Consider the following 24673-nt stretch of genomic DNA (forward strand, 5'->3'; position numbering starts at 1 on the left):
TCCGTTAAAAATTGAAAAAGGACGTGGACATCCCATGATTTTATTGCAACGAAGTGTAGGCAACATGAGTGGTTATTCGCGACCAACCACAAATAAAAGGATGCAAAGCCGAATGGAAGGGACTTGCACACATCGACATTTATCCACAAACATCTCAACAATTTTGAAAAAAATAGAGAAATGCACGCATGAGCATTTTCGCAAACACCTCTAAGATATTTTGTCAAAATTAATGAATTGAAAGGATTACAATTCTTTTTATTTTTTACCCATTTAGTCACTGTTTTTTTAATACATTGAATTAATAATCCTATAAATTTGTTAAAAATTACCATTTTAACTGGTATTTATGAGTTTATGCGGTTACCACTTGACGTAGCATATCATGTCGTTGCTCACTTGGATTTTTGGTTGACATGACTTGTAAACATTTAACCACTAATTTTTATTGTTCTTACACATTGACCAGTAATCTTACAAATTAATTCAAAAGAATATCATTATACCAATATGTATTTATATGAGAAAATACGAAAATACATATTGGGAGTTACATTATATAAAAAAGTGGTGAAATGATATTTTTTGAAAAATAGAAATACGCCTTGGCTCGGAGGTAGAGGGGGAAACCAAACAAATTTTAGAGGTATACGATTTTTGGCGCTGAGATGATTCTTAAAAGTCCACACCAGGTTTCTCATACATAATTCTTGCGGATTTGGTTTCTGATGTAGGGCTGTCGGTCGTATTGAATTCGGTAGACAGAAATCTGGCATTCCCCTACCAATCTCTCTGTAAGTTTCCCCCGTACCTTCAGATTAAATACAGTCATTTCCATGTTCTAATGTTGATCTACTACATACCTACATAACTACATTTGATGAATCGAAATATTCGCACCAGAGCTTATGTATATGTGGAGTTAATATCTTAATTATCACGACTGTGTGTTTCGTGTGTGAATCCTCAAATCCAAATAGGAAATGATCCGTGAAAGTTTGAAAGGATATGATTCGTTGAGTTTCAGTTGGTTTCTCTAAATAATCAGCACTAGTCACTGAAATTTTTGCAATAGCAGTGTTAGATCATCATTCTACTGTCTGTCTTTTATGTGCGTTATTATGTCTGTACTGAATTCCTGGAATCAAGTTTGAAAGGAATGTATGCTATTCAGCACGTTTGAAAGGGCATGCTGTACCCCTGACTGAATTCTTCTACCTCCATTGCACTATTAGAGTCCGGTCTCGACCTTAAGTTTCAAAAATACTTCGAAGTAGATTTAAATTATTTGGCTAGGGAGAAAAATGTATGAGTATATTAATCTATACACAATAGTAAGATGGAATACTTTTTGTGAAAGAGAGATAGACTGTCATCACATAAGTTTTAAGGAAAATTCAATTTACAAAACACTAGTTTCACACATTTCACTCAAGCACACAATGTATATGCAAATTAATACTGCATTCATCTCACTCTTCTACATCTACTTAAAAAAAGGGACACGTCTAACAACTGCTTCCTCCTAGGCTTGATCCTTAATCGAAATCAAAGGCTTTTTCCCCACATTCATCAAGCATGTAATGCGCTGAGTTCCATTTGAACCATTTATCACGGTTGCTTTTTTTCTTTCTTGGAAAATTTACATACTGATATGTCTTGCTAAGTACTCACTTGATCTTTCTCTTTTGGTGATGGTGGTTTTGAAGGAGAAGACTTACCAGTTATTGCTTTCTTCACCTTGGCGATTGAATGCTTAACTTTTGACCCAACACCTGACAATATATTATGAGATTTCTTAGGAGTCTTGACTTCAATGTCTTTCGATGCTTCTACCATAACCGGAGCATCAATCATTTGGTTATCGTCTTCATCTTCTTCTTCATTCTCTTCATCTGTTTTTGTTCCCTTCTCACCAGTTTCTTCTTTGTCTACTTGCTGATCTTTTGTCAGAGCTGTCTCTCTTTCTTCAATCAAGCTTTCAGCCACGGCTGTTTGAGACTTTTCTTTTTCATTTCCCATTTTCTTCTCTTCTCCGAAAGCTTCACTGCTGCATTGTGATTCGGTTCCTGAAGATTTAGTGGCTTTTAAATCATCTGCCTCAGCAATCAATGGCTTTGTAGTTGGCTCCCCTAGCTCATTTGCCACATCTTTGTTTCCAGTTAAGAGCTTTCTCTCTATACTCTCATCTAGATGTGGTTTATTTGAGGACTGGTTATCCACAGTGCAAGCTGAACCTTCATATGTTTGTATTTCCGGCTGAATTTTACTTATTTTTATAAGGTCATCTGTTACATGTTTCTGTGAAATCTCCAAGTCCTCTGTAGTTGTAGTACCAGGAGTCACAGGTGCATCAAGTTCCAAGGGTTCCTGCAAAATGATTACCAGTTTATTAGTTGTGGGAATGGAAATATGGGAACAAAGGTTAACTGGGTTACAAAAGTGAATAAGGTGCATGAGAAGATTTTTAATTCTATCAAACCTTTTCAGTTGGAATTTCTCTCTCTATGTTTTCATCTACTTCTTTTTTCTGCACACTTTGAATATCAGAGCATTCTGCATTGTTCACGGCGTCAACAGTTATTGCTTCTGGTGTATAATCAAAGTCCTTCTCACGCTTTTGAACATCTATTACAGCAACTTCAGGTGTAATTTTCTCAATGGTAGTAGTAGTTTCTGGGTTATTTTTCTCTAGAAGCATCATGGGGGAAGCTTCCTGAACATTTCCTGGTAAACTTTCAGAAACTTTGCTACCCTCAGGGACTATTTCAGCAACATCGGATGCAATTTCAAAAACTTCAGTTGGCTTTTCTTCAGACTTGTGTATATCATCATAGCCTCTGCTGATGCTCTCCTCAGATCTAACTTCTATACCTTGCTCTGTAGGACTTGATATCGAATCAGAAGTGGTTTTCGTGAGGTCATCTGCTTGTGATTCGCTTAGTGTTTCTTTCTCCTTGTTTGCATCTTCTTCCAATGTCTTTTCTTCTGTCACCAAAATCTTTGGAAACTCTTCCTCTATGAATTCTAGATTCCGATCCTTGTTGCTTATGTTGCTGTGGTCAACCTGTGTCTTATCTGTTTCTAGTACTAGTTCTTTTGTTTGGTCTTCAACAGTTGAAGATGCAAGTTCTTCAAGTGGTACAATGGACACAAGTTTCTGTTACATGAAAAAAACCACAAAAATCTACATGATCAGTAGGTGAAGGTTAAATTTCCATTTGCATGTAATAATCTAAATGCCATTTATAATGATAAAACTACATGAAATCAGGCTATGTTAACAATGTCTTATTAGCATAGGATCAGTATAGGGAGGCTTTAACCATGGGATAATCACAGTAATATTTTGTCAAGGGCTCATGGCCTAGTTTCTTTCAAGCTGGTTGTCATCCAGTGGTCTCAAATCGAATTAATAGAAGACAAAGTTAGGGTTATTTTTTTATCATCAGGGCTTAATCTTTTTACCTTCTCACTTAATGACCCATCCACAGGTGTTTGACACGTGTCATTTGTTACTTCTGGATGTTCTTCCTCCATCTCCATCTTGAGAGTTGTTTCAGGAGTTTGTATTTCAGATATAAGTTCATCATCCTTTTCTTTCTTCTCAAACTCAAGATCAGGGGCTTCTGCAGACTGTATATTTTCTAGTTCTGTTGGGCTTTCTGCTTTCACTTCTTTGACTTCATTGTTTCCAGCTGGTATCGGCTTTGAATATTCTATCTGTTAAAAGATATTTATCATTTTAATATCTGAATAAATGAAATCAATCTGATATTTTAGTATCCTTCTTGCTGTCTTTACTGACCTCATCATCTAGGTCCTTTTGATTTGATGTCGATGTCTTATCGAGTTCTGGAGGACATATATCTTCCTCAGAAACATGTTCATTGACTTCATTTTTTTCCTCTTCTTTTTCAGTCTCCACTACAACCTGCTCAATACATACAATGTTGTTATCATGTAAGCAGAAGTTTTGGAGTACCTGGTGAACAGTGAACAAAAAAAAACATAATCGAGTGCTACTTTTGACTTACCTCGTCAGTCAAGATGATATTCTTGATTGTCTCACTTTGATTTTCTGTGTTGTCAATCTGATTTTCAGGTGCAAGTGTAACATCCTCTTTTATATCTCTTTTCTCATCTGCTAAATCCTTTTCACTCGTATACTTAATGATGTTTTCAGAGGTGATGTCTGATTTTTTTGGTTCAGGATTTGTTTCCTTAACCTCGTCTTCTTCTATCACTGATTCAGATGTGGGTTTGATTACTTCAAGATCCTATTTTGCAACAAAAGAAGAAAAAATAAAATTTAGATAGTATGATTGATAAGGCCTCTTTCTTAGGATAACAGCTGCATAAAAGGAATGGTGATAGTTCTTTATTTGTGCACTAACCTCTTTAATGAAAACTGCATCACGAGATGATATTGAAAGGTGTTCTGCAACTTGCTTGCTTTCTGTTGTCTGTTTTCATTAGCGTAAAGTATATCAAGTTCATTATAAGAGAAATGCAAGAAAAAGAATGTGTTATTCAAAACTCTTGAAAATCTTCTAACCTCTTCACTTGAAATTTCATCAGTTCTAACCTCAGAGACCCCAACAGGTATTGGATCTGAATATGGTATCTACGTGAAAAAATGTCATGTTAAAACGTATACTCATACAGATATGAACATAATACAAATCTCATCTTTCTGTTAATAGACTCACCACATGTGCCGTTTCCTTTTGATCTTCTGAAGATTTCTCCTGAAGTTCTGTGGAATGACTATCTTCCTCAACAATCTGTTCTTTGAGGTCATCTGTTTCCTTTTCCTTTGGTATATTTAAAGGCACCTGTTCAATTTATATAACATTCCTGTAAGCAGATCCCTTTGATGACTTGATAGATAAGAAAGTCTGGTGGTATTATTTCTTGCTCACCTCTTCATTCAAGATAACATCCTTTGACATCTCACTGCAGTCTTCTGTGCTATTAAGCTGATTTTCTTGTGTAACATCCTCTTTCATATCTTCTTTTTCATACAATGAATCATCTGCACCAATTTTTGTTGTCTGTTCTGTTTTCTGCATCCATTAGTGTCAAAAGTATGTTAAGAAAACACAAAAAGAAATGCAATAAAAGGATGTGTGAACTGTAAAGACATTGTAATTCTATCTGACCTCATCACTTGAAATTTCTTTTGTTACAGTTTGTTTCTCTTCATCCACATATGTTGTTGTTGCTGATGTAAGACGATCTTCTTTCGGGTTTGAATCTTCTGACTTGGGCACCAATTCAGGGATTTTTACATCATAGACAGATTCAAGATCTAGTGGCAAAGTTTTAAGGGTTTCTTCTGTTGTAGTTACTAATGAACTTGAGGGTACAATATCTTCTTGAGGTTTGACTTCTGTTGTTTCATTTGAATCCTTAGATTTTTCTTTTGATGCTTCATCCAAACCATCATTCTGTTGCTCAACAGGTTCAATCTCCCTTGTTCTTGCATCTTGAAAGCACTTTTCTTCTTTAGTTGTAGTGTCATTTGGATTCTCTATGCTGTCATGGGATAAATGTTCATCCTTTTTTGTGATTTCCTCTTCTTCTATAGTTTCACTTATGGTTTCAGTTGGACCTGCCTGTATCTCCTCAACAATTTGTCCTTTAGGTTGACCAAGCTCTGACGACACCTGTTTAAAATATATTTTTTTAAATAATTTAATATAACAAACAACTGAATATCGAAGAAGGTTGAGCTATATCTGTTATAAAATGAAGTCTTTTGAATATTCTATCTGTTAAAAGATGATATCCAACTTTGAATGAACAAATGAAAACATTTTGATGTTATAGTTCCCTTTTTCACATGTCCACTGACCTCATCGGTTAATTCCTTTTCATCTGATGTTGTTGTCTTTTCATCTGCTAAGTCCTTTTCAGGCAAGATGACATTCTCCATGATGTTTTCAGGGGTGATGTCTGATTGTTCTGGTTGAGGCTTTGTTTCCTTAACCTGGTATTCTTCTATCACCATCTTAGACATGGGTTTGAGTTCTCCATGTAGTTCTAGATTCTATTTTGCAAAAAATAAACCAAAATAATGCAGATAGTTTTACTTTCCATATGACAACATAAGTGTTCATGATAGAGTGATATGTCAATATGCATTAACATCAAAAATCTTGAAAATTTTCTAACCTCTGTACTTGAAGTTTCATTAGCTATAACTTCATGTTCTTTCTCTCCATTGTTTTCATCTGTATACTCGGTTGTTGCTGAGACAATGCTCTCTTCTTTCACTTTTGAGTCTTCTGAATCAACAACTACTTCAGGGGTTTGTACATCACAAACAGATTCAAGAGCCTGTTTGGGTGACTCATCGATTTCTAATGGATCTGAATACGATATCTGCTTAAAAAAATTCATGTTAACACATATTCATACAGCATGAACAAAATACTATTCTCATCTTTCTGTTAATAGACTAACCACAGGTGCCTTTTGATCTTCTGTTGATTTCTCTTGTAGCTCTGTGGAATTACTATATTCCTCAACAATCTGTTCTTTGAGGTCATCTGTTCCCTTTTCCTTTTGTGTCTCTAAAGGTACCTGTTCAATCTATATAACATTCATGTAAGCAGACCCCTTTGATGACTTGATAGATAAGCAAGTGGTTATATATTTATCGTATTCACCTCTTTAGTCAAGATGACATCCTTTGATATCTCACTGCAGTCTTCGGTGCTATTAAGCTGATTTTCTTGTGTAACATCCTCTTTTTCATACAGTGATTTGTTTTCACCAATTTCTGTTGTCTGCAACCATTAGTGTCAAAGTATGTCAATAAAGCACAGAAGAAATGCAAGAAAAAGATGATGTGAACTGTAGGGACGTTTTTCTGTCTGACCTCTGCACTTGAAACTTCTTTTGTTTCTGTTTCTTTTTCTTCATCCACATGCGTTGCTGTTGTAAGACACTCTTCTTTCATGTTTGAATCTTCTGACTCGAGCCCCACTCCAGGGATTTGTACCTCAGAAACAGTTTCAAGATCTTCAAGGAAGATCTCTTTAGTCATTTCTGTCTGCTCCTGCCTTTCATCAGTATTGACCACTGTGGTAGCATGTTGTCCGATTGTTGTTTCTTTTATATCCTCACTGGATGCATTTTGTGAGCTTGTAACATCATCTTCACCATCTTGGACTTCTTCTGACATTTTGAGGTCTTTTTCTTTTGCTTGATTTTCCTCTTTGCTCACTGTTTCATCCTCATTCAATTCAGATTCAACCTTCTCTAATCCTGTCACTTCATGGACTTCCTTAACCAGGGAGCTTTCAGACTTTTCTGTTTGACCATCATCATTGACTACATCCTCCTTTTTTTCTATGGTTTCGACACTAGATTTGATTTCTTCAGTGTCTTCCTCTATACTTTCTCTAGTTTCAAAAAACTCAGGTTCTTTACCTTCTTCTTGGTAGTTCTTTTTTTGCAAGTCTTCTTCTAATGCTGCAACCTGTGAGGTTGTTACATTGTCCTCACCTTGACCTTCTGCCGACATGTTGACCTGATCCTTTTCTTGATCTTCATCTTTAAAAGTTTCTATTGCTTTTATCCCTTCTTCAGATTCAACCTTTTCCGAACTAGTCTCATCACATACCTCTTTGACAGAGTGGATAGGAGGCGTTTCCATTTGATCATCATCATGCTCAATAGGCTCTTTGTTTTTTTCTTCAGTTTCTGTTTTCTCTTCTTGAGATTCCACTTGTGCTGATGTGAAAACATCAGTTGTGATGGCATGTGGCAACTCTCCTTGCTCCACTTTTTCTTTTGTTTTAACATTTGTGCTTATAAGTTCATTATCTTCCTCCATGCTTTCTCTAGTTTCAAAAAATACATCCTCAGAGGCTGCAACTGTATCCTGTGAGCATATAACTTCATCCTCACTTTGGTCTTTTTCTGGTATGTTGAGCTCTTGTTCCTTTTCTTGATATTCATCTTTGCTTAAAATTTCTATTTCTTTCTCATTCTGATACATATCGGAATTTATCCCTTCTTCAGATACAGTCTTCTTTAAGTCAGTCTCTTCACATACTTCCTGTTGCTCCTTTTCATCTGTTTCAACACTTGGTTTGATTTCTTCAGTATACATCTCTTGCTCAAAAATTATGCTGGCACTTTCTTCTATTTTATCTTTTGCTCCATTATCATCATACTGCTCGCTTGCCTATATGAAGAGTGTATTTTGAGTACATGGGCAGAATGGACAATACAGAACTTGGTAAGTCTAATGTATAGTCAAAGTTTGTAAAACAATCTGTGTAACAGCTTAGTTTATTGGTCTCTTTTTCAAAAGAAAATTATGAGCAGCATTTGCTCTAAAGTCTAAACTACTTTATAAAACGGGTTTCCCTTAGAATTTATCATTTTCATAAATATCCACAACTTGCTTTTCTTCTAGTTCTATACCCCTCCCCAATTGTACTGTTCAATTGAATAAATCAAGTTCTGTATTTGAAGTTACACTTAATATGCTCTATAAAATATGTATTTTATCTTGTTTAGGGCCCTTAAAATGGTCTAATATATATATATATATATATATATATATATATATATATATATATATATATATATATATATATTTGTAAGAGATACTTGAACTACCGAGTTGAACAACTTATGCATTTGTTACTTTCTCAAACACATGAGATGAGAAATTTTGTAGCAGACAACATAATGTCTTGATAATTTTAGCATTGCAAGTTTAGTTGGAATGATGTACAAGTAAAACCTTTTGAAATAATTAGAGATTACTTAAGATGAACATAAATTACCTCTTGAGCATGAATTGATTTGTCTTCTATTTCTTCCTTGAGGATCTCTTTGGTCAATGCACTATCATCTTTGCTCTCCTCAAAATCAACCACTGTGGTAACATGTTGACCAATTGTTGACTCTTGTATATCCTCACACGTTGCATCTTCTGAACTTGTAACGGCATCCCCACCACCTTGGACTTCTTCTGGCATTTTGAGTTCATGTTCCTTTTCTTGATTTTCCTCTTTGCTCACTATCTCATTCTCATTCAATTCAGGTTTAGCCTTCTCTGATCCTGTCACTTCACACACCTCCTTAACCAATGGGCTTTCAAACTCATCATTGACTATAGCATCTTCCTCAATCTTTTCTTCATTTTCCATAGTTTCTTTTTTAGGTTCTATTTCTGTTGAGCTGCAAACATCAGTAGTAATGACATGCAGCAACCCTTGTTGCTCCATATTTTCTTTTGTTTCTATACTAGATTCGATTTCTTCAATGTTTTCCTCTACACTTTCTCTCGTTTCAACAACTTCAGGTTCTTTACCTTCTTCTTGGTAGTTCTTTTCTTGCAAGTCTTCTTCTAAGGCTGCAACCTGTGAGCTTGTTACATTATCCTCGCCTTGACCTTCTGTTGACATGTCAACCTGATCCTTTTCTTGTTCTTCATCCTTGAAAGTTTCAATAGCTTTTACCTCTTGTTCAGATTCAACCTTTTTTGAGCTAGTCTCATCGCATACCTCCTTGGTAGTCTCTTCATAAACCTCCTTCATAGACTCTTCATTCTTTTGTTCAGTTTCCGTGGTCTCTTCTTGAGATTCTGTTTGTGCTGATATGCAAGCTACCTCTTGAGCATCACTTGGTTTTTCCTCTGTTTCTTCCATAAGGATCTCTTTAGGCATTAAACCTATCGCTTGTCCCTCCTCTAAATAGGCCACTGTAGTGTCCTGTTGACCAACTGTTGTTTCTTTTATATCCTCACACGTTGCATCTTTTGAACTTGTAGTTGTAACATCATCCCCTAAACCTTTTCCTGACACATAAACCTCTTGTTCCTTTTCTTCATCTTCAACTTTGTTCACTATTTCTTTCTCATTTGTTGTTTCTTTTACCTCTTCGCTATATTCAACTTTCTCTGAACTGGTCTCTTCACATACTTCATTGACTGGGGAGCTGTCAACATTTTCCTTTTGACCATTATCACTCTGAATAGGCTCGTCACTTTTTACTTCATGTTCTTCACTTTCTACCTGAGATTTTGTTTGTGATGTGATGCAATCATCATGCAACAGTTCTTGCTGCTTGGTTTCAACACTTGGTTTGATTTCTTTAGTATCTTCCTCTTGCTCAATCTCTGAACAAGATTGAACAGTTTTGTTGTCGCTTTCATCAGGCTTTTGTTCTGTTTTGTCCTATTAGAGAAAAAGTATTCAGTTAGATATGATGATTTATATAAATAGGCTCAAAGTTTTTAAAAACAATCTCTGTGGTAGGTTTTTTTCATTGTTCTTTTTTAAGATAATTGTGAGTGACAGTTGTTCTTTATAACATTAACATGATTCTACATTGCTTAGTAATAAAACATTAAAAGTTTTAGTAGGAAAGATATACAAGTAAAACCTTTTGGATTGTTCAGAGTTAACATGGGATGAACACGAATTACCTCTTGAGCATCAATTGCACTCTGATTCGGCTCCTCGAACTCGATATCAGCCACTGGGGTAGCCTTTTGACCAATTATTGTTTCTTTTATATCCTCGCTGGATGCATTCTGTGAGCTTGTAACATCATCTCCACCACCTTGGACTTCTTTTGACATTTTAATCTCTTGTTCCTTTTCTTGATTTTCCTCATTGTTCACTATTTCATTCTCATTCAATTCAGATTCAGCCTTCTCTGAGCTTGTTGCTTCACATACTTCCTTCACCAAGGGGCTTTCAGACTTATCTGTTTGACCATCATCATTCACCAATGCCTCTTCATCAATCTTTATATCATCTTTTGTTTCGGCACTAGATTTGATTTCTTCAGTATCTTCCTCTAAATACTCTCTAGGTTTGACAAATTCGGGTTCCTTACCTTCATCATCATATTTTGTTTCTGGTAAGTCCTGTATAGAAGTTGCATCTTGTGAGAAAGTGACATCATCTTTTCCTTGGTCTTCTTCTGAAATGATGGACTCTTGTTCTTGTTCTTGTTCTTTTTCTTTTTCTTGATGTTCATCTTTGTCAGAAGGTTCTACCCCTTCAAATTTACCCTTCTCTAAGTGAGTTTCTTCACATACTTCAGTCACATCTTCATCGTCTGTAATCTTTACCTGCTCCTTTTCATCTGTTTCCACACTTGGCTTGATTTCTTCAGCATTTTCATTTTTGTTGACACTTTCCTCGGGCTTTTGTTCTATTTTTTCATTTGCTCCACTCTCATCCTGCTCACTTGCCTATATGAACACAAGTATTTTGAGTACATGTGGAGAATAAAAGTAACACATCATGATAAGTCTAATGCATAGTCAAACTTTTAAAACAATCTTTGTGGCAGCTTCAAAAAAATTTGTGAGCCAAATTTGCTATAAACTACTTTATAGAATGGTTTTCTCTAAACATTTATCGTTTTATGAACTCTAACTCTTCTCAACAAATGAAACTAAACGTTTGGATGAGACAAGCATTTGACATTAAAATTATGTATGAAAATCATAATATTGTCTTATACTTTTATAAATTAAACATAAAACTAGTAAGAATTAGCCTTAACATTTAACAATACATTAGTATAATATGTGATTTTTAGTTTCTCTTACACATGAGATAAGAAAATATGTAGCAGACAACAACATTTCCATATGTCATAATGATTATAGCATTTCAAATTCTAGTAAGACTGATCTACAATTAAAACTGTAAAACCTTTTAGGAATAGTTAGGTTTACTTAGAATGAACATGAATTACCTCTTGCACATCAGTTGATTTGTCCTCTGCTTCTTCCTTAAGGATCTCCTTAGGCGTTGAGTTTAGAGCCTGTTCCTCCTCTAAATAGGCCACTGTAGTAACATGCTCACCAGTTGTTGTTTCTTTTATATCCTCAAATGTTGCATCTTGTGAACTTGTAACATCATCCCCTAAACCTTTTCCTGACACATAAACCTCTTGTTCCTTTTCTTCATCTTCAACTTTGCTTGCTATTTCGTTTTCATTCAGATCGATATTAACACTGTCAGAAAGTTTTAACCCTTCTTCAGATTCAACCTTCTCTGAGACAGTCTCTTCACATACTTCCTTCACCATGGTCTCTGTATTAGAACTATCAGAGTAGTTCACCTCTTCTTTATATTCAATTTTCTCTGAACTAGCCTCTTCACATACTTCAACACTTGGTTTGGTTTCTTCAGTATCTTTCTCTTGCTCAATTTCTGAACCAGACTGTACAATTTTGTTGTCACTTTCTGCAGACTTTTGTTCTTTTTTGTCCTATTAGAGAAGAAATATTCAGTATATTATACGACTGAAAGAAAAGAAATGATGATTTATATAAACAGGCTTAAAGTTTTTAAAAACAATCTTAAGGGTAGGTTTTTTTCATTGTTATTCTATAAAATAAATGTGAGCGACAGTTGTACTTTATAACATGAATCTACATTGGTTAGTGATAAAAAAAAGCATTTCAAGTTTTAGTTGGAATGATGTACAAGTAAAACCTTTTGGATTGTTTAGGAGTTAACATGGTATGAACATGATTTACCTCTTGAACATCAATCACACTCTGATTCTGCTCCTCGAACTCGATATTAGCCACTGGGGTAGCCTGTTGACCAATTGTTGTTTCTTTTATATCCTCACTGGATGCATTCTGTGATCTTGTAACATCATCTCCACCACCTTGGACTTCTTCTGACATTTTAAGCTCTTGTTCCTTTTCTTGATTTTCCTCTTTGCTCACTATTTCGTTCTCATTCAATTCAGATTCAGCCTTCTCTGAGGTTGTCGCATCATATACTTCCTTCACCAAGGGGCTTTCAGACTTCTTTGTTTGATCATCATCATTCACTAATGCCTCTTCATCAATCTTTATATCATCTTTTGTATCAGCACTAGATTTGATTTCTTGAGTATCTTCGTCTATATTCTCTCTAGGTTTGACAAATACAGGTAAGTTCTCTATAGTGGTTGCATCTTGTGAGCATGTGATATCATCTTTTCCTTGGTCTTCTTCTGAAATGATGGACTCTTGTTCTTTTTCTTTTTCTTGATCTTTATCATTGTCAGAAGGTTCTACCCCTTCAAAATTTCCCTTCTCTAATTGAGTTTCTGCACATACTTCAATCACATCTTCTTCATAGTCTGTAATCTTCACTTGTTCCTTTTCATCTATTTCCACACTTGGCTTGATTTCTTCGGTATCTTCAATTTTGTTGACAATTTCCTCGGGATTTTGTTCTATTTTTTCGTTTGCTCCACTCTCATACTGCTCGCTTGCCTACATGAAAACAAGTATTTTGAGTACATGTGGAGAATGAAAGTAATACATCATGATAAGTCTAATGCATAGTCAAAGTTTTAAAACAATCTTTGTGGCAGCTTCCAAAAAAATTGTGAGCCAAAGTTGCTATAAACTACTTTATAGAATGGTTTTCTCTAAACATTTATCATCTTATGAACACTAACTCTTCTCAACAAATGAAATTAAACCTTTGGAGGAGACAAGCATTTGACATTAAAACTATGTATGAAAATCATAATATTGTCTTATATTTTTATAGATTAAACATAGAACTAATAAGAACTCTAACTCTTCACTTACTTGTTGCTCCGTTTCAACACTAGGTTTGATATCTTCAGTATCTTCCCCTTGCTCTGTTTCTGAAGAAGACTTTGCACTTTTGTTGACAATTTCCTCAGGCTTTTGCTCACTTTTTTCCTCTGCCTCATTATCGCACTTCTTGCTTGCCTATTCGAGAAAATATTTTCAGCATATAGGAAGAATGAAAGAAAAGAAATGATGTTTTATACGAATAGGCTCAAAGTTATTGAAAACAATATGTGTGATGTTTCATTGTTCTTTCTTTAAACAGATTGTTAATGGAAGTTCTTTATAACGTGGTTTTTTCTAGGCATTTATCATTTTCTTGAACATCATGTTAGATTGGTATGGCATGCGCTTCGGGCTCAACAATGGTGGAGGAGAAGAATATTTGACATTAAAACAGTGCATGAGGTTCATAAGATGAGTCTTATGGTTTAAGCATAGAGTAAGTAAGAAAAAGCAGCAACATTTCCATATTTGTACATACTCTACAACTTAATATAAACTATGTCCAGAATTTGTGTATGTTATCTTGTTTAGGGCCTTTATAGGGCATAATGCATGCTTCTTAGTTTTTCTTTTTCATAAACATGAGATAAGAAATTATGTAGCAGACAACATTTCCATATTTCTTAAGAATATGGCATTTCAAATTTTAGTTGGATTGATTTACAAGTAAAACCTTTTTGGAATAGTTAGGGTTTCCTTATAACGACTAATGAACATGAGTTACCTCTTGAGCATCACTTGGTTTGTCCTCTGCTTCTTCCTTGAGGATCTCTTCAGGCATTGGACTTAGACTCTGTGCCTCCTCTAAATGAGCCACTTCGGTACTAGCATGTTCATCAATTGTTGTTTCTTTTATATCCTCACATGTTGCATCTTGTGGACTTGTAACATCATCCCCATCACCTTGTCCTTTTCCTGAAACATAAACCTCTTGTTCCTTTTCTTCATATGCTATTTCATTCTCATTCAAAGCGATATTGGAACTGTCATAAAATTGTAACCCTTCTTCAGATTCAACCTTCTCTAAGATAGTCTCTTCACTAGTTCTGATTTCTTCAGTATCTTCCCCTATACTTTCTTTAGTTTTAACAACTTCAGGTTCGTTAACTTCACTGTGGTGTTCTCTTTCTTTTAAGCCTCCTTCATAAGTTGCATCATGTGAGCTTGTAACAGTATCATCACCTTGGTCTTTTTCTAATGTGTTGCCCTCTTGTTTCCTTTCTAGATCTTCATCTTTGCTTAAAATCGGTAGTGTTTTCTCGTTGATCTCTACATTAGAACTATCAGAATGTTTGACCTCTTCTTCATATTCAACTTTCTCCGAACTGGTCTCTTCATCTACAATTTTGTTGACATTTTCCTCAGACTTTTGTTCTCTTTCTTCCTTCACACACTCCTCGCTTGCCTATTCGGGAAGTTGGTTTTGTTTTTTCAGTATACAAGAATTATGAAAAAAAAAAATAAATGATGATTTATAGGAATAGGCTCAAAGTTTATGAAGTTAAACCTTTTGGAATAGTTAGATTACTTAAAATGAACATGAATTACCTCTTGAGCATCACTTGATTTGTCCTCCTGTTCCTTTTCTTCATCTTCAACTTTGCTTGCCATTTCATTCTCTTTCAGGGCAATATTGTAACTGTCCGAAAGCTGTAACCCTTCTTCATATCCAGTTTTCTCTGAAACAGTCTCTTCACTTGCTTCTTTTACAATGGGGCTTTCAGACTTGATCTCTGTTAAAGAACTATCAGAATGCTTTACCTCTTCTTTATATTCAACTTTTTGTAAACCAGTTTCTTCACTCTGAATTGCTTCATCATTTTTTATTTCATGTTCTGCACTTATTACATGAGGCTCTGTTTGTGATGTGATGCAATCTTCAGGTATGACTTCTGTTTTCTCCTCTGTTTCAACACTTGGTTTGATTTCTTCAGTATCTTCCTTTTGCTCAATCTCTGAAGAAGACTGTACAAATTTATCGACACTTTCCTCATGCTCTTGTTCTCTTTCTTCCTTTGCTCCATTCTCACACTTCTCAATTGCCTATTCGGGAAAAAACTATTTTCAGTATACTGGAATGATGAAAGAAAAAGAAATGATTACGTATGTGAATAGTATTTGATTATATGGTTACATGAGAATCATAGTATGGTCTTATGGGATTAAGCATACAGGTAAAAATTCACAGCTTCGTAGATCTCTACATGTTCAATGTCAAAAAATCGAGCTGTATCTCTTCTTGTAGATGCTTTTATTATGCCTAGATTTTCCAACTATTATGGAGTTCAACAACTTATACACTTACTAATTTCCCATACACATACACATTATGATGTACAATTAAAACCTTTTGGAATGCTTAGAGATTACTTAGATTGGAGATGAATTACCTCTTGAGGATCAATTCTGTTGTCCTCTACTTCTTCTTCCTTGGAGATATCTTTAGGTGCTGCATTCAAAGTCTGCCCCTCTTCGACATAAGCCACTGTGGTAGCATGTTGAAAGGTCGTTTCTTCAACATCATCTTCTATATGCTCTTTAGTTTTAACAGCTTCAGCTTCATTACCTTCACCATGGTAGGTTTTTTCTTGTAAGCCTCCTTCAAATATTGTGTCCTTTATACCATCATCACTTTCTATCTGAGGTTCTGTTTTCACTGTGATGCTATCCTTTTTCTCATCTGGTTCAACATTTGGCTTGATTTCTTCAGTATCTTCCTCTTTCTTAATTTCTGAACAAGACTCTACACTTCCCTCAGTTTTTTGCTCTCTTTGGTCCTATTCAAGAAAAATGTTTTCAGTATATGAATAGGCTTACTCAATGTTTGCATAAGTTGGGAAATTGTTGCATGATAATAAGCATTTATGGAACGAAACATGGTTTGAAACCATTTTATTGCATATATGCACAATTAACCCTAGTTAGAAATTTACTTAGGTAGAAGTAGAACATCAATTACTAACCTCTTGAGAATTAATAGATTTGTCCTCCTCTGTTTCTTCTTTAGAGGCAACAATCTGGACACTTTGATCATGAAATGGTTTGGCTTCTTCAATCTTTGTAGACTTTCTTTCTTCCTGATCTTCTGTAGTGACAGCCTTGCAACTTTCTGTTGTGCCTTCATCAGCACTGACAATGGGTACTGAGAGTGCTTGGAAAAAAGTTTCACTCTCAGTTTCCATTTGTTCTGTATTTACACTTTCTGCCACTTCAAGTTGCTTCACTTTGTTACCAGAAAATTCTGCAATTTTTTCTTCCAAAATTTCACTTGACAAACCGTAATCTTCCCTTTCATCTTTCTGCAGGAAAATCAATCGTTAAATACAGAGGTGTGTGCCTAATGGACTGAATCCGATGGAATTGGAATTCTAGATTCCATTAACTCACTTCCTTTTTTGTTTGTCAGTTTCGGGAATATCCCCATTCATAGGTCCGAGATCTACATCTATGAATTATTAAGGAACTCCAAATTTTGAAAAGATGAATAAACAGGTTTATATAAAAAAAAGATGGCATGTTGGACTGAATTCAGTTCCATCATTCCTTCAAATTTCATGTTTGACAGATTTTTTTTAGAGGAGGGTGGAAGGAATTCAATTTCGTTTTTCTTTTTTATAATAAAAGACCAAAATACCCTTGTATAATATTAATATGTTGTAATAATTAAGAGTAAGAAATCCAATTATATATTTTTACAATAAACAAAAAAGATTTAAAATTACTTAATTTTTATGATCGAATTACATTTCATTTCCTTCAAACAAAAAACACGATTGATTATGATTCCTTCAGATTCCTATTCCTTTGACTGATTCCATTCCTTCCAAAAACATTCTCGGAACCAATATTGTTGTTTTCGAAAACTTAGTTCTAATTTGTTAGTCCAACTTTTCAGTTTTCTTTTCTTTAACTCTTTTTTTTTACTGGATTGCTTTATGAAATGCATACATGGCGATCTTACTATTGAAGCAATCAACACTTATGCGTACTTTGGTATCAGTCTTATGATGCCAAAAATAATTAAAACTTTAAAGTTTATTACTAAACGAATCTCTGATCTTTCTATGCAATTGATTCATACTCATGCAGACTTTTCAACTATGATCAGACTCCAACAGCATCAGGTAAATCAAATCCACAAATTATACCTCATAATACTAAAACTAAATCACAAATATTACTAGTGATTCACACATCATATAAAGCAAAAAGAAATAAGATATAAAGTTATGATCACTAACCTTTGAGGATAAAAAATCTGGAATATCAATTTCGGTTGCTGCCATTGATCATATACAGTCAAAGCAAAATCTCACAGTTTAATTCTGTGAGATAATGACTGAAATGTTTTGGTATGTTTTTATTTTGAGATATGCCTACAGCTTTCAAAACTTCATACTATATATATCTAAACCATATGGTCCCTTTGATTAAACCTCTTGAGAAAGTGGGTAGTAAATGACAAAAATGCCACTTGGACATTGCTTTTAGTACATTTTGTAGTAGGCCTGGTATCCCATGGTACTGAATGATATATCATAATTTATAATATCACATGCTCATCCAGCCTAATACACAGATTTTAATCCAAGCTGTTATATGCTTCTTGGAAATAATCACTAGTAGTACAAGGGTATTTTTGTCAATCTACACACGATACAAGTTAATGAAAACATAGACGTAGAAATAGAGTCGCTTTAGTGGTCCATGGTTGTTATCTTATCGGCTAGAAAGAATATTCATAGAATTATTGCGGGTGGAATTGGTATTGATCTGCTTTTTCATTGGTCAAAACAATTAAAGGTGTATATTTATGATAATATTTACGACTTTATTAACACCAATACAACTTATATTTTGATTGATTAAAATATTCAGGACTTTATTAACAACAAAAAACAGTTATTACATTATATTTTTCTACCGCTGTGAAAAACTTAAGAAAAGCGGTAGGGTGATGTTGATTATGGTAGACATGAGTAAGGTGTGGTAATGGCCTTTAAAAAAAAAGTCCATTTTCATGCTTTTTTATTATTATTTTTTTCATTATTATGTTGGTATATGGTATCATGAATTTGAAGAATACACAGGTGGTAGGTAATTGATTGGCATTTGATATTCATTATCAGACGTGGCAGATGCTTTTTCTGAGTCACGAAATTGAGATGTGAATTGGAAAATTAATTCGCTTTTAATAAATTTTTAACACAAAAGTACAACAATTTATTTTGATTTAACAAAAACAGTTAAATATCAATTAATATTTTATTCTTTCCCTTCTCACGTGCACATTTTTATCTTCAAAATCCTATTAGAAATCATGTAGATGAAACTAAAAACGTCATTATGGCTAATTCAAGGTTTTTTCATACTGAGTATATATTACCGACTAGTTTATAACCCGTGATAACCACGGTTATAAAATTAATTAAACTTTCATATTAAAAAATCAAAATTATTAATCAATTATTTTAAATAAATTTTTACTTAAGAGATATTTTTTTATTATATAAAATTATAATCGTTGATTTAAATAAATACGTGAAGTTATATCATTTTATAATTTATATTAATTTTATTTTATTTTTTAATCTAATGTTATTAATTTAATATAATTAAAGGAAGAAATTTTAAAATTTGAAATTTAAAATGAAGAATCAATTATTAATTTAATAAAATTAGAGTGAGAAATTTAAAATTTGAAATTTAAAATGAATAATTAATAGGTTGACAAGTGGCTTGATAAATGATATATAACATTAATGAAGAGTTCTAATTGCATGACACTTGTCAATATGAGATTAAACCTATTCTTTTATTAGAATAGAGAGATTTATCATAACAAAAAGTCAAAGTTATAATAATGTTTTTTTTTAATCCCAAAACTGGATTCAGTTAACATCCTCATTAGGCTTATATAAAAATCTACATAGAATTTCAAGGTATGAACTAGGAAATCCCAAAATTATTCTCTTGAAAGAGGACGACTAACTCACATAAATGATAAAACCCGTTATGTTTATATAATATTTTAAGCCAAATTGTTATCATCTGTAAGTGTTTTAGATGAGTGAATTTTTGAAATAGAAAAGAAAGTGACAATGGCCACTTGCAGTTTTGATCAAAATGAGAATAATGAGATCATAAGACTCAATAATGTAAGGCATGTAGCAACACATGGTTGCATACGTAGACATGGCCTAAAGTTGAATTGTCTTTATTTGCCGTCCCTTATGTGAGTTGGACGGTCCACATGGCCCCACACATCGATGACATGTCCGCCACCATATCCTTTCAACGATTGTGACACGTTACTTAACAGTGTCAAACATTCTATTGTGCCATGTTATCCCCTTAAAATATAGATTTGAATGGGTAAAAGTTATATTTTTTAACAGCAAAATGAGCAAATATGTGCTTCTTTTGAGGGGGTGTTTGGATAGGAAAAAAAGATAGTGTTTATTGTTTATTGTTTATTCTCATCACAATAAGCTAAGTTTAAGTGTTTGGATAAAATCCTTAAAAATCAGCTTATTGTGTTTGGAATAAGCTAAATAAACTAATTTTGATAAGCATCTTTTCTCTTGCTTATTGCTTATTCCAATTACAAATAAGCTAATAAGCTAATCCAAACACCCTTAAATATGAATTGTTAACAAGTCTTATTGGTCCTGCCCATAGTAGGAGGATAAATGTTTAGACTTTTTAGTGTAGGTTAAGAGCATTCATAACGTTAAGCTTTTTGGTTACACTTATAACTTTTTTTTTCCTTGTTATCATCTCAACATTGACTTGACAATCTAAAACTTTACAATAAAATTTCATTATAACAAAAGGTTTTAACAATTTATTTATGAATCTCATCGGTTTTAATTTATATTATTTATTTCTTTTAGTCGACATGTTTAGAAAATAATTTGATTTAAATATATTCTCTTCTATAGATTTATATTCTTCTTATAGTAACTTTATGGTTTTAATTTTATCCTGTTTAAAATTATATTATAATTCATATTTTAGATGTGAAATTTAACTTATTTAAATATTTTATATTAGATTTCATAGTTTAGAGTATTGTTTTAAAGAGCTTGATTTAGGATCTTGCAAGAAATTCCGTTTTGAAAAAGCTCTTACAATATTGTTTTTTTTTGTCAAAATGCATAAAAACACTAAGTTTACATGAAATTTTGATTTGACATTTTGTTATTTTTTTACAATTAAGACACTAAGGTGTTGTTTGTTTTTTCTGAGGCAAAATGTCTGCAGTCTGCGGACCATATCTGTAGACCTCTGCAGTAGAAGAGGTGGACCAAACGTCTGCAGTCTGAAAAAAAAGACTGTTTGTTTTTTTAAGATCTGCGGACTACTAAAATAAACTGAAATATAAATAAATTGATTTTTTAAAACTTAAAAGGGATTTTTTTTAATATTTTTATGACTTTGTTATAGATAATTAACGAATCTAGATCAACTTTTATGTATTATTGTATACAAAATAAAAATAAAAATCGTATGAATTAACGTATATATTTGATAAAAACCAACAACTTTGGTTACAAAGTTATAACTAAACATTATAATTAGTGATCAAAGAATTTGATACATAAATGGATAGAAATAAACTTCGATTTTTTCAATTAAATCCATTAAAAACGTACCATAAATATTTTCTCGAGAAATTGACGATACTGTATTAAATAATGTTTTATAAAATTTGGCAAAAAAATATAAGAATATATTATGATTTTTTTTCATATTTATATAAACAACTTCAACGATTATTATTGTAATAAATCTTTATTTATAAATTTGTCAAAAATATCATGTTTTTATTGTAGAACGTTTTTTTTTAAGTTTTGTAATTTTTTTTTTCAAATTGTTTATCATTAATAAAGTTGGAAAAAATATAAATTAAAAAAAAACTTTAAAAAAATAAACATATATATGTTTTTTTAGGCTAGAAGATGTCTGAAGATGTTAGAAGACTTTGGTCCACATCTGTGCCAAGAAGAGGGCGCGCAGACATTTTTAGGTCTGCAGTCTTCAGAAAAACAAACAGTCTGCGAAGGCTAATGTCTGCGAGTGGTCTGCGCGGCGCAGACAGAAGAGGCCACACAGATCTGCAGACAAAAAACAAACACTACCTAAGTTTTTACAAAAAAAAGAGTTTTGACATTGTATTTTCCAATTTGTTTAAATATTGACCATTTGACCTCGAGTTGTCGATTGATGTGACATGATGATGTGTTAGTTTTTGATGACATGGTACTGACATGTGTCACATTTAATGCTCATTTAATGATATTTTAGTATACTAAAATGACACATGTCGTCATTTAATCGAGTAGGAGGATTTGTAGGAATAAAAGTATGATATTTAATTTCTCTTTTTGGTGGAAAAATTATATATTCTTCTACTTTTTGTTTCTACAAATCTTCCTACCCAATTAAATGATGACATGTGTTACATTTAATGATATTTTAGTATACTAAAATGATACATGTTATCATTTAATTGGGTAAAAGGATTTGTAGGAACAAACGTAGGAGGATTTTTAATTTCTCTTTTTGGTGGAGAAATTAAATATTCTCCTACTTTGTTGTTCCTACAAATCTTCTTACCCAATTAAATGTTGACATGTGTCACATTTAATGCTCATGCTTATTTAATGATATTTTAGTATACTAATAAGCATGAGCATTAAATGTGACACATGTCATTATTTAATTGGGTAGAAGGATTTGTAAGAACAAAAATAGGATGATATTTAATTTCTCTTTTTGGTGGCATCAGTTTATTGGTGTCGATTGAAAAATAAAATAAAATGTAATGACTTAATTGAAAAAAAAAAAACACAGTGTCAAAATCAAAATTTTTTAAAAACTTAATGTCTTGTGCACTTTGTCCTTGTTATAACATAATAATCATATGACTTATTAGAGGTTTGAGACCCTTTGTGGGCAAACTTTTAGAGCAAAACACCATAACAAAATTTGTGCCTACACTAGTTTACATTCCAATCTCCCACATCGTTGATGCTAATGTAGGATGCCTTAAAATTAGTGGGCAAAATGAATTCAATGCATTATAAAAATATTTTTGTGCGTCTACCATTAAACTTCTAAGAACTCGGTGTGTTGTGGATGCCTTAAATTTAGTGGACGAAATGAAAGATTATATGGAAATAAGTGTTGTTTTGAGCTGTGGATTTCGTAAGAAGTCGGATACTAAGACAAATAGTTCTAGTGACCACCATTTAAGGCTACAAAATCTATGCATTAATTATCATTATTTTGTAATGAACGAATAATCAGAATTTTTTATTTTGAAAAGAATGCAATTACCAAACCCTGACAATCGATGGATAACAAACTAGAAGAACTCATTTATAACTACAAGTGTGTCTATGGGGAAAGTCAGTCCAACCTTTTGTACACAACAACGAAAATTTGAAATAAAACACCATCAACATCAAATAGAACCATTTTGGCAAATTAAATGTTGTAGAAAAATTAATGCTACCCATATTTAACTTGAAGATTAAACCCTGACAAAGAGGGATATTAAAACATAAAACTGGGTGAATAGCTCATGAGCAATGACATAGTTAGGCTCTGTTGTGATTAGAGCAATCTGACTAGAGGCTTGGCAATTGCATCACCAAACATAGATGGAATAAGGTAGATAGAGTATTTACAGTAGGCCTGTCGAAAAAACCCTAAACCCGTTCTACCCATCCGACCCGTTCCGAATTCGGGTAGAACGGGTAACGAGTATGAACATTCGGGTAATAGGTTAACCCGATAATAATATAGATCGGGTTTTAGGTATGAATATTTATTTTCGGGTATACCCGAATACCCGAATTTGTTTTTTAAATAATATCAAATATACAATGTAGTCACATACGCACACTTCAAATAAAACAAAACCCTTCGTTTCCTTCTTATGAACGACACCTCGACAGTCGACGCAAACTTGCAAAGGGAATACGACGCTGAAGCTGAAGTCCTGAACCGTCATCACAATTCTTAGTTTCTCACTATCGCACAGAATGGAGTTAAAAAAGTACATAACATATTATAATGATTTGTATTTTTATTATATATATACTTGTTAATTGTATGGAGTATTTTCCTACCCGATTCTTTACTAAACCAACCAACATGTAAAAATAAAAAAATAAAGAAAAAAAATTATCAATAAGTGTCATTTAAGAAATTTTCGGGTATACATGATAATTACCCGACCCGATCTCAAACCCGAATACCCGAAAACCCGAATTACAATATAGGTCGGGTATCGGGTATTATTTTCTTAAGGAAATACCCGTTCTACCCGAAACCCGAAAATTTTACCTGTTCGACACCCCTAATTTACAGGCTTCACATGAGATCAAAGGGTCATAGCCAATTAAAATAAGGAATTTATTGAAAAAAATCCAGGAGATGCAGACTAGAATGCATACCAATAACAACAAGATTATGGCATTATGTGTAGACGTTGATTTTCTTATGTTGTGTTGCTCCAAAAGTTTGCCCACAGAGAGTCTTCAACCCTCTAACAAATTGCACAAAAGACATTAAATTTTTATAAAAATTCAATATTAACAATGCTTTTTTCCAATTAAGTCGCTACATCTATTTTATTTTCAATGTTTGACCCCTAGAAAATAATGTCACCAAAGACCGACATGTCACGTTAGTTGACAATTATGTTGACTGGTCAAATGGTCAACATTGAATTTTTTTGGAAAGTGTAGTGTTAAAATTATTCTTTTGTAAAAACTTAATGTGTTAATTGTAAAAATAAATAATAATAATAACACAATGTCAAATTCAAAATTTTGTGTAGATTTGGTGTCTTTTATGCATTTTGCCATTTTGGTAGTGATTTTAGTGTTATCCACCATTTAGTGTAATTGAAATTAATATGAATGTCAAATTAATGACGATTTAATACAAATTAGGAGGTGCATAATACATACTTGTATATAAGTAGAGTTTGATCACAAACACAATTAAAAATAGGAGTCAAGGACCAATGCTCCTTGCGGGTTCAAA

The 24673-nt window shown here is 33.2% G+C and overlaps 1 protein-coding gene and 1 long non-coding RNA gene across 3 annotated transcripts; one reads left to right on the forward strand and one right to left on the reverse strand.

Annotated features, from left to right (window-relative positions):
• Positions 1-659: 659 nt before the first annotated feature.
• LOC128133350 (uncharacterized) lies at positions 660-18218 on the forward strand. The gene is made up of 2 exons (XR_008232001.1): positions 660-794; positions 16915-18218. It is a non-coding gene; the product is annotated as an uncharacterized LOC128133350 (long non-coding RNA).
• LOC111883047 (uncharacterized) lies at positions 1336-17990 on the reverse strand. 2 transcript variants are annotated; one of them, XM_023879408.3, is made up of 25 exons: positions 17851-17990; positions 16573-16908; positions 16000-16386; positions 15158-15652; positions 14334-15014; positions 13598-13744; positions 12539-13273; positions 11749-12267; positions 10460-11236; positions 8814-10208; positions 6890-8203; positions 6678-6797; positions 6472-6591; positions 6181-6390; positions 5861-6055; positions 5166-5672; positions 4926-5069; positions 4713-4838; positions 4559-4627; positions 4398-4466; positions 4038-4280; positions 3809-3934; positions 3469-3723; positions 2483-3160; positions 1336-2370 (listed from the first exon to the last, which is right to left on the reverse strand). In XM_023879408.3, exons 1-25 carry the CDS (start codon positions 17893-17895, stop codon positions 1663-1665), a joined length of 10401 nt encoding a protein of 3466 aa, XP_023735176.1. In that variant the 5' UTR covers positions 17896-17990; the 3' UTR covers positions 1336-1662. The 2 variants fall into 2 exon arrangements, with proteins under 2 accessions (XP_023735176.1, XP_023735175.1); XM_023879407.3 differs by having other exon boundaries at positions 6472-6600.
• Positions 18219-24673: the final 6455 nt, after the last annotated feature.

Source organism: Lactuca sativa, chromosome 4, assembly GCF_002870075.4.
Source record: "Lactuca sativa cultivar Salinas chromosome 4, Lsat_Salinas_v11, whole genome shotgun sequence".
NCBI classification, from domain to species: domain Eukaryota; kingdom Viridiplantae; phylum Streptophyta; class Magnoliopsida; order Asterales; family Asteraceae; genus Lactuca; species Lactuca sativa.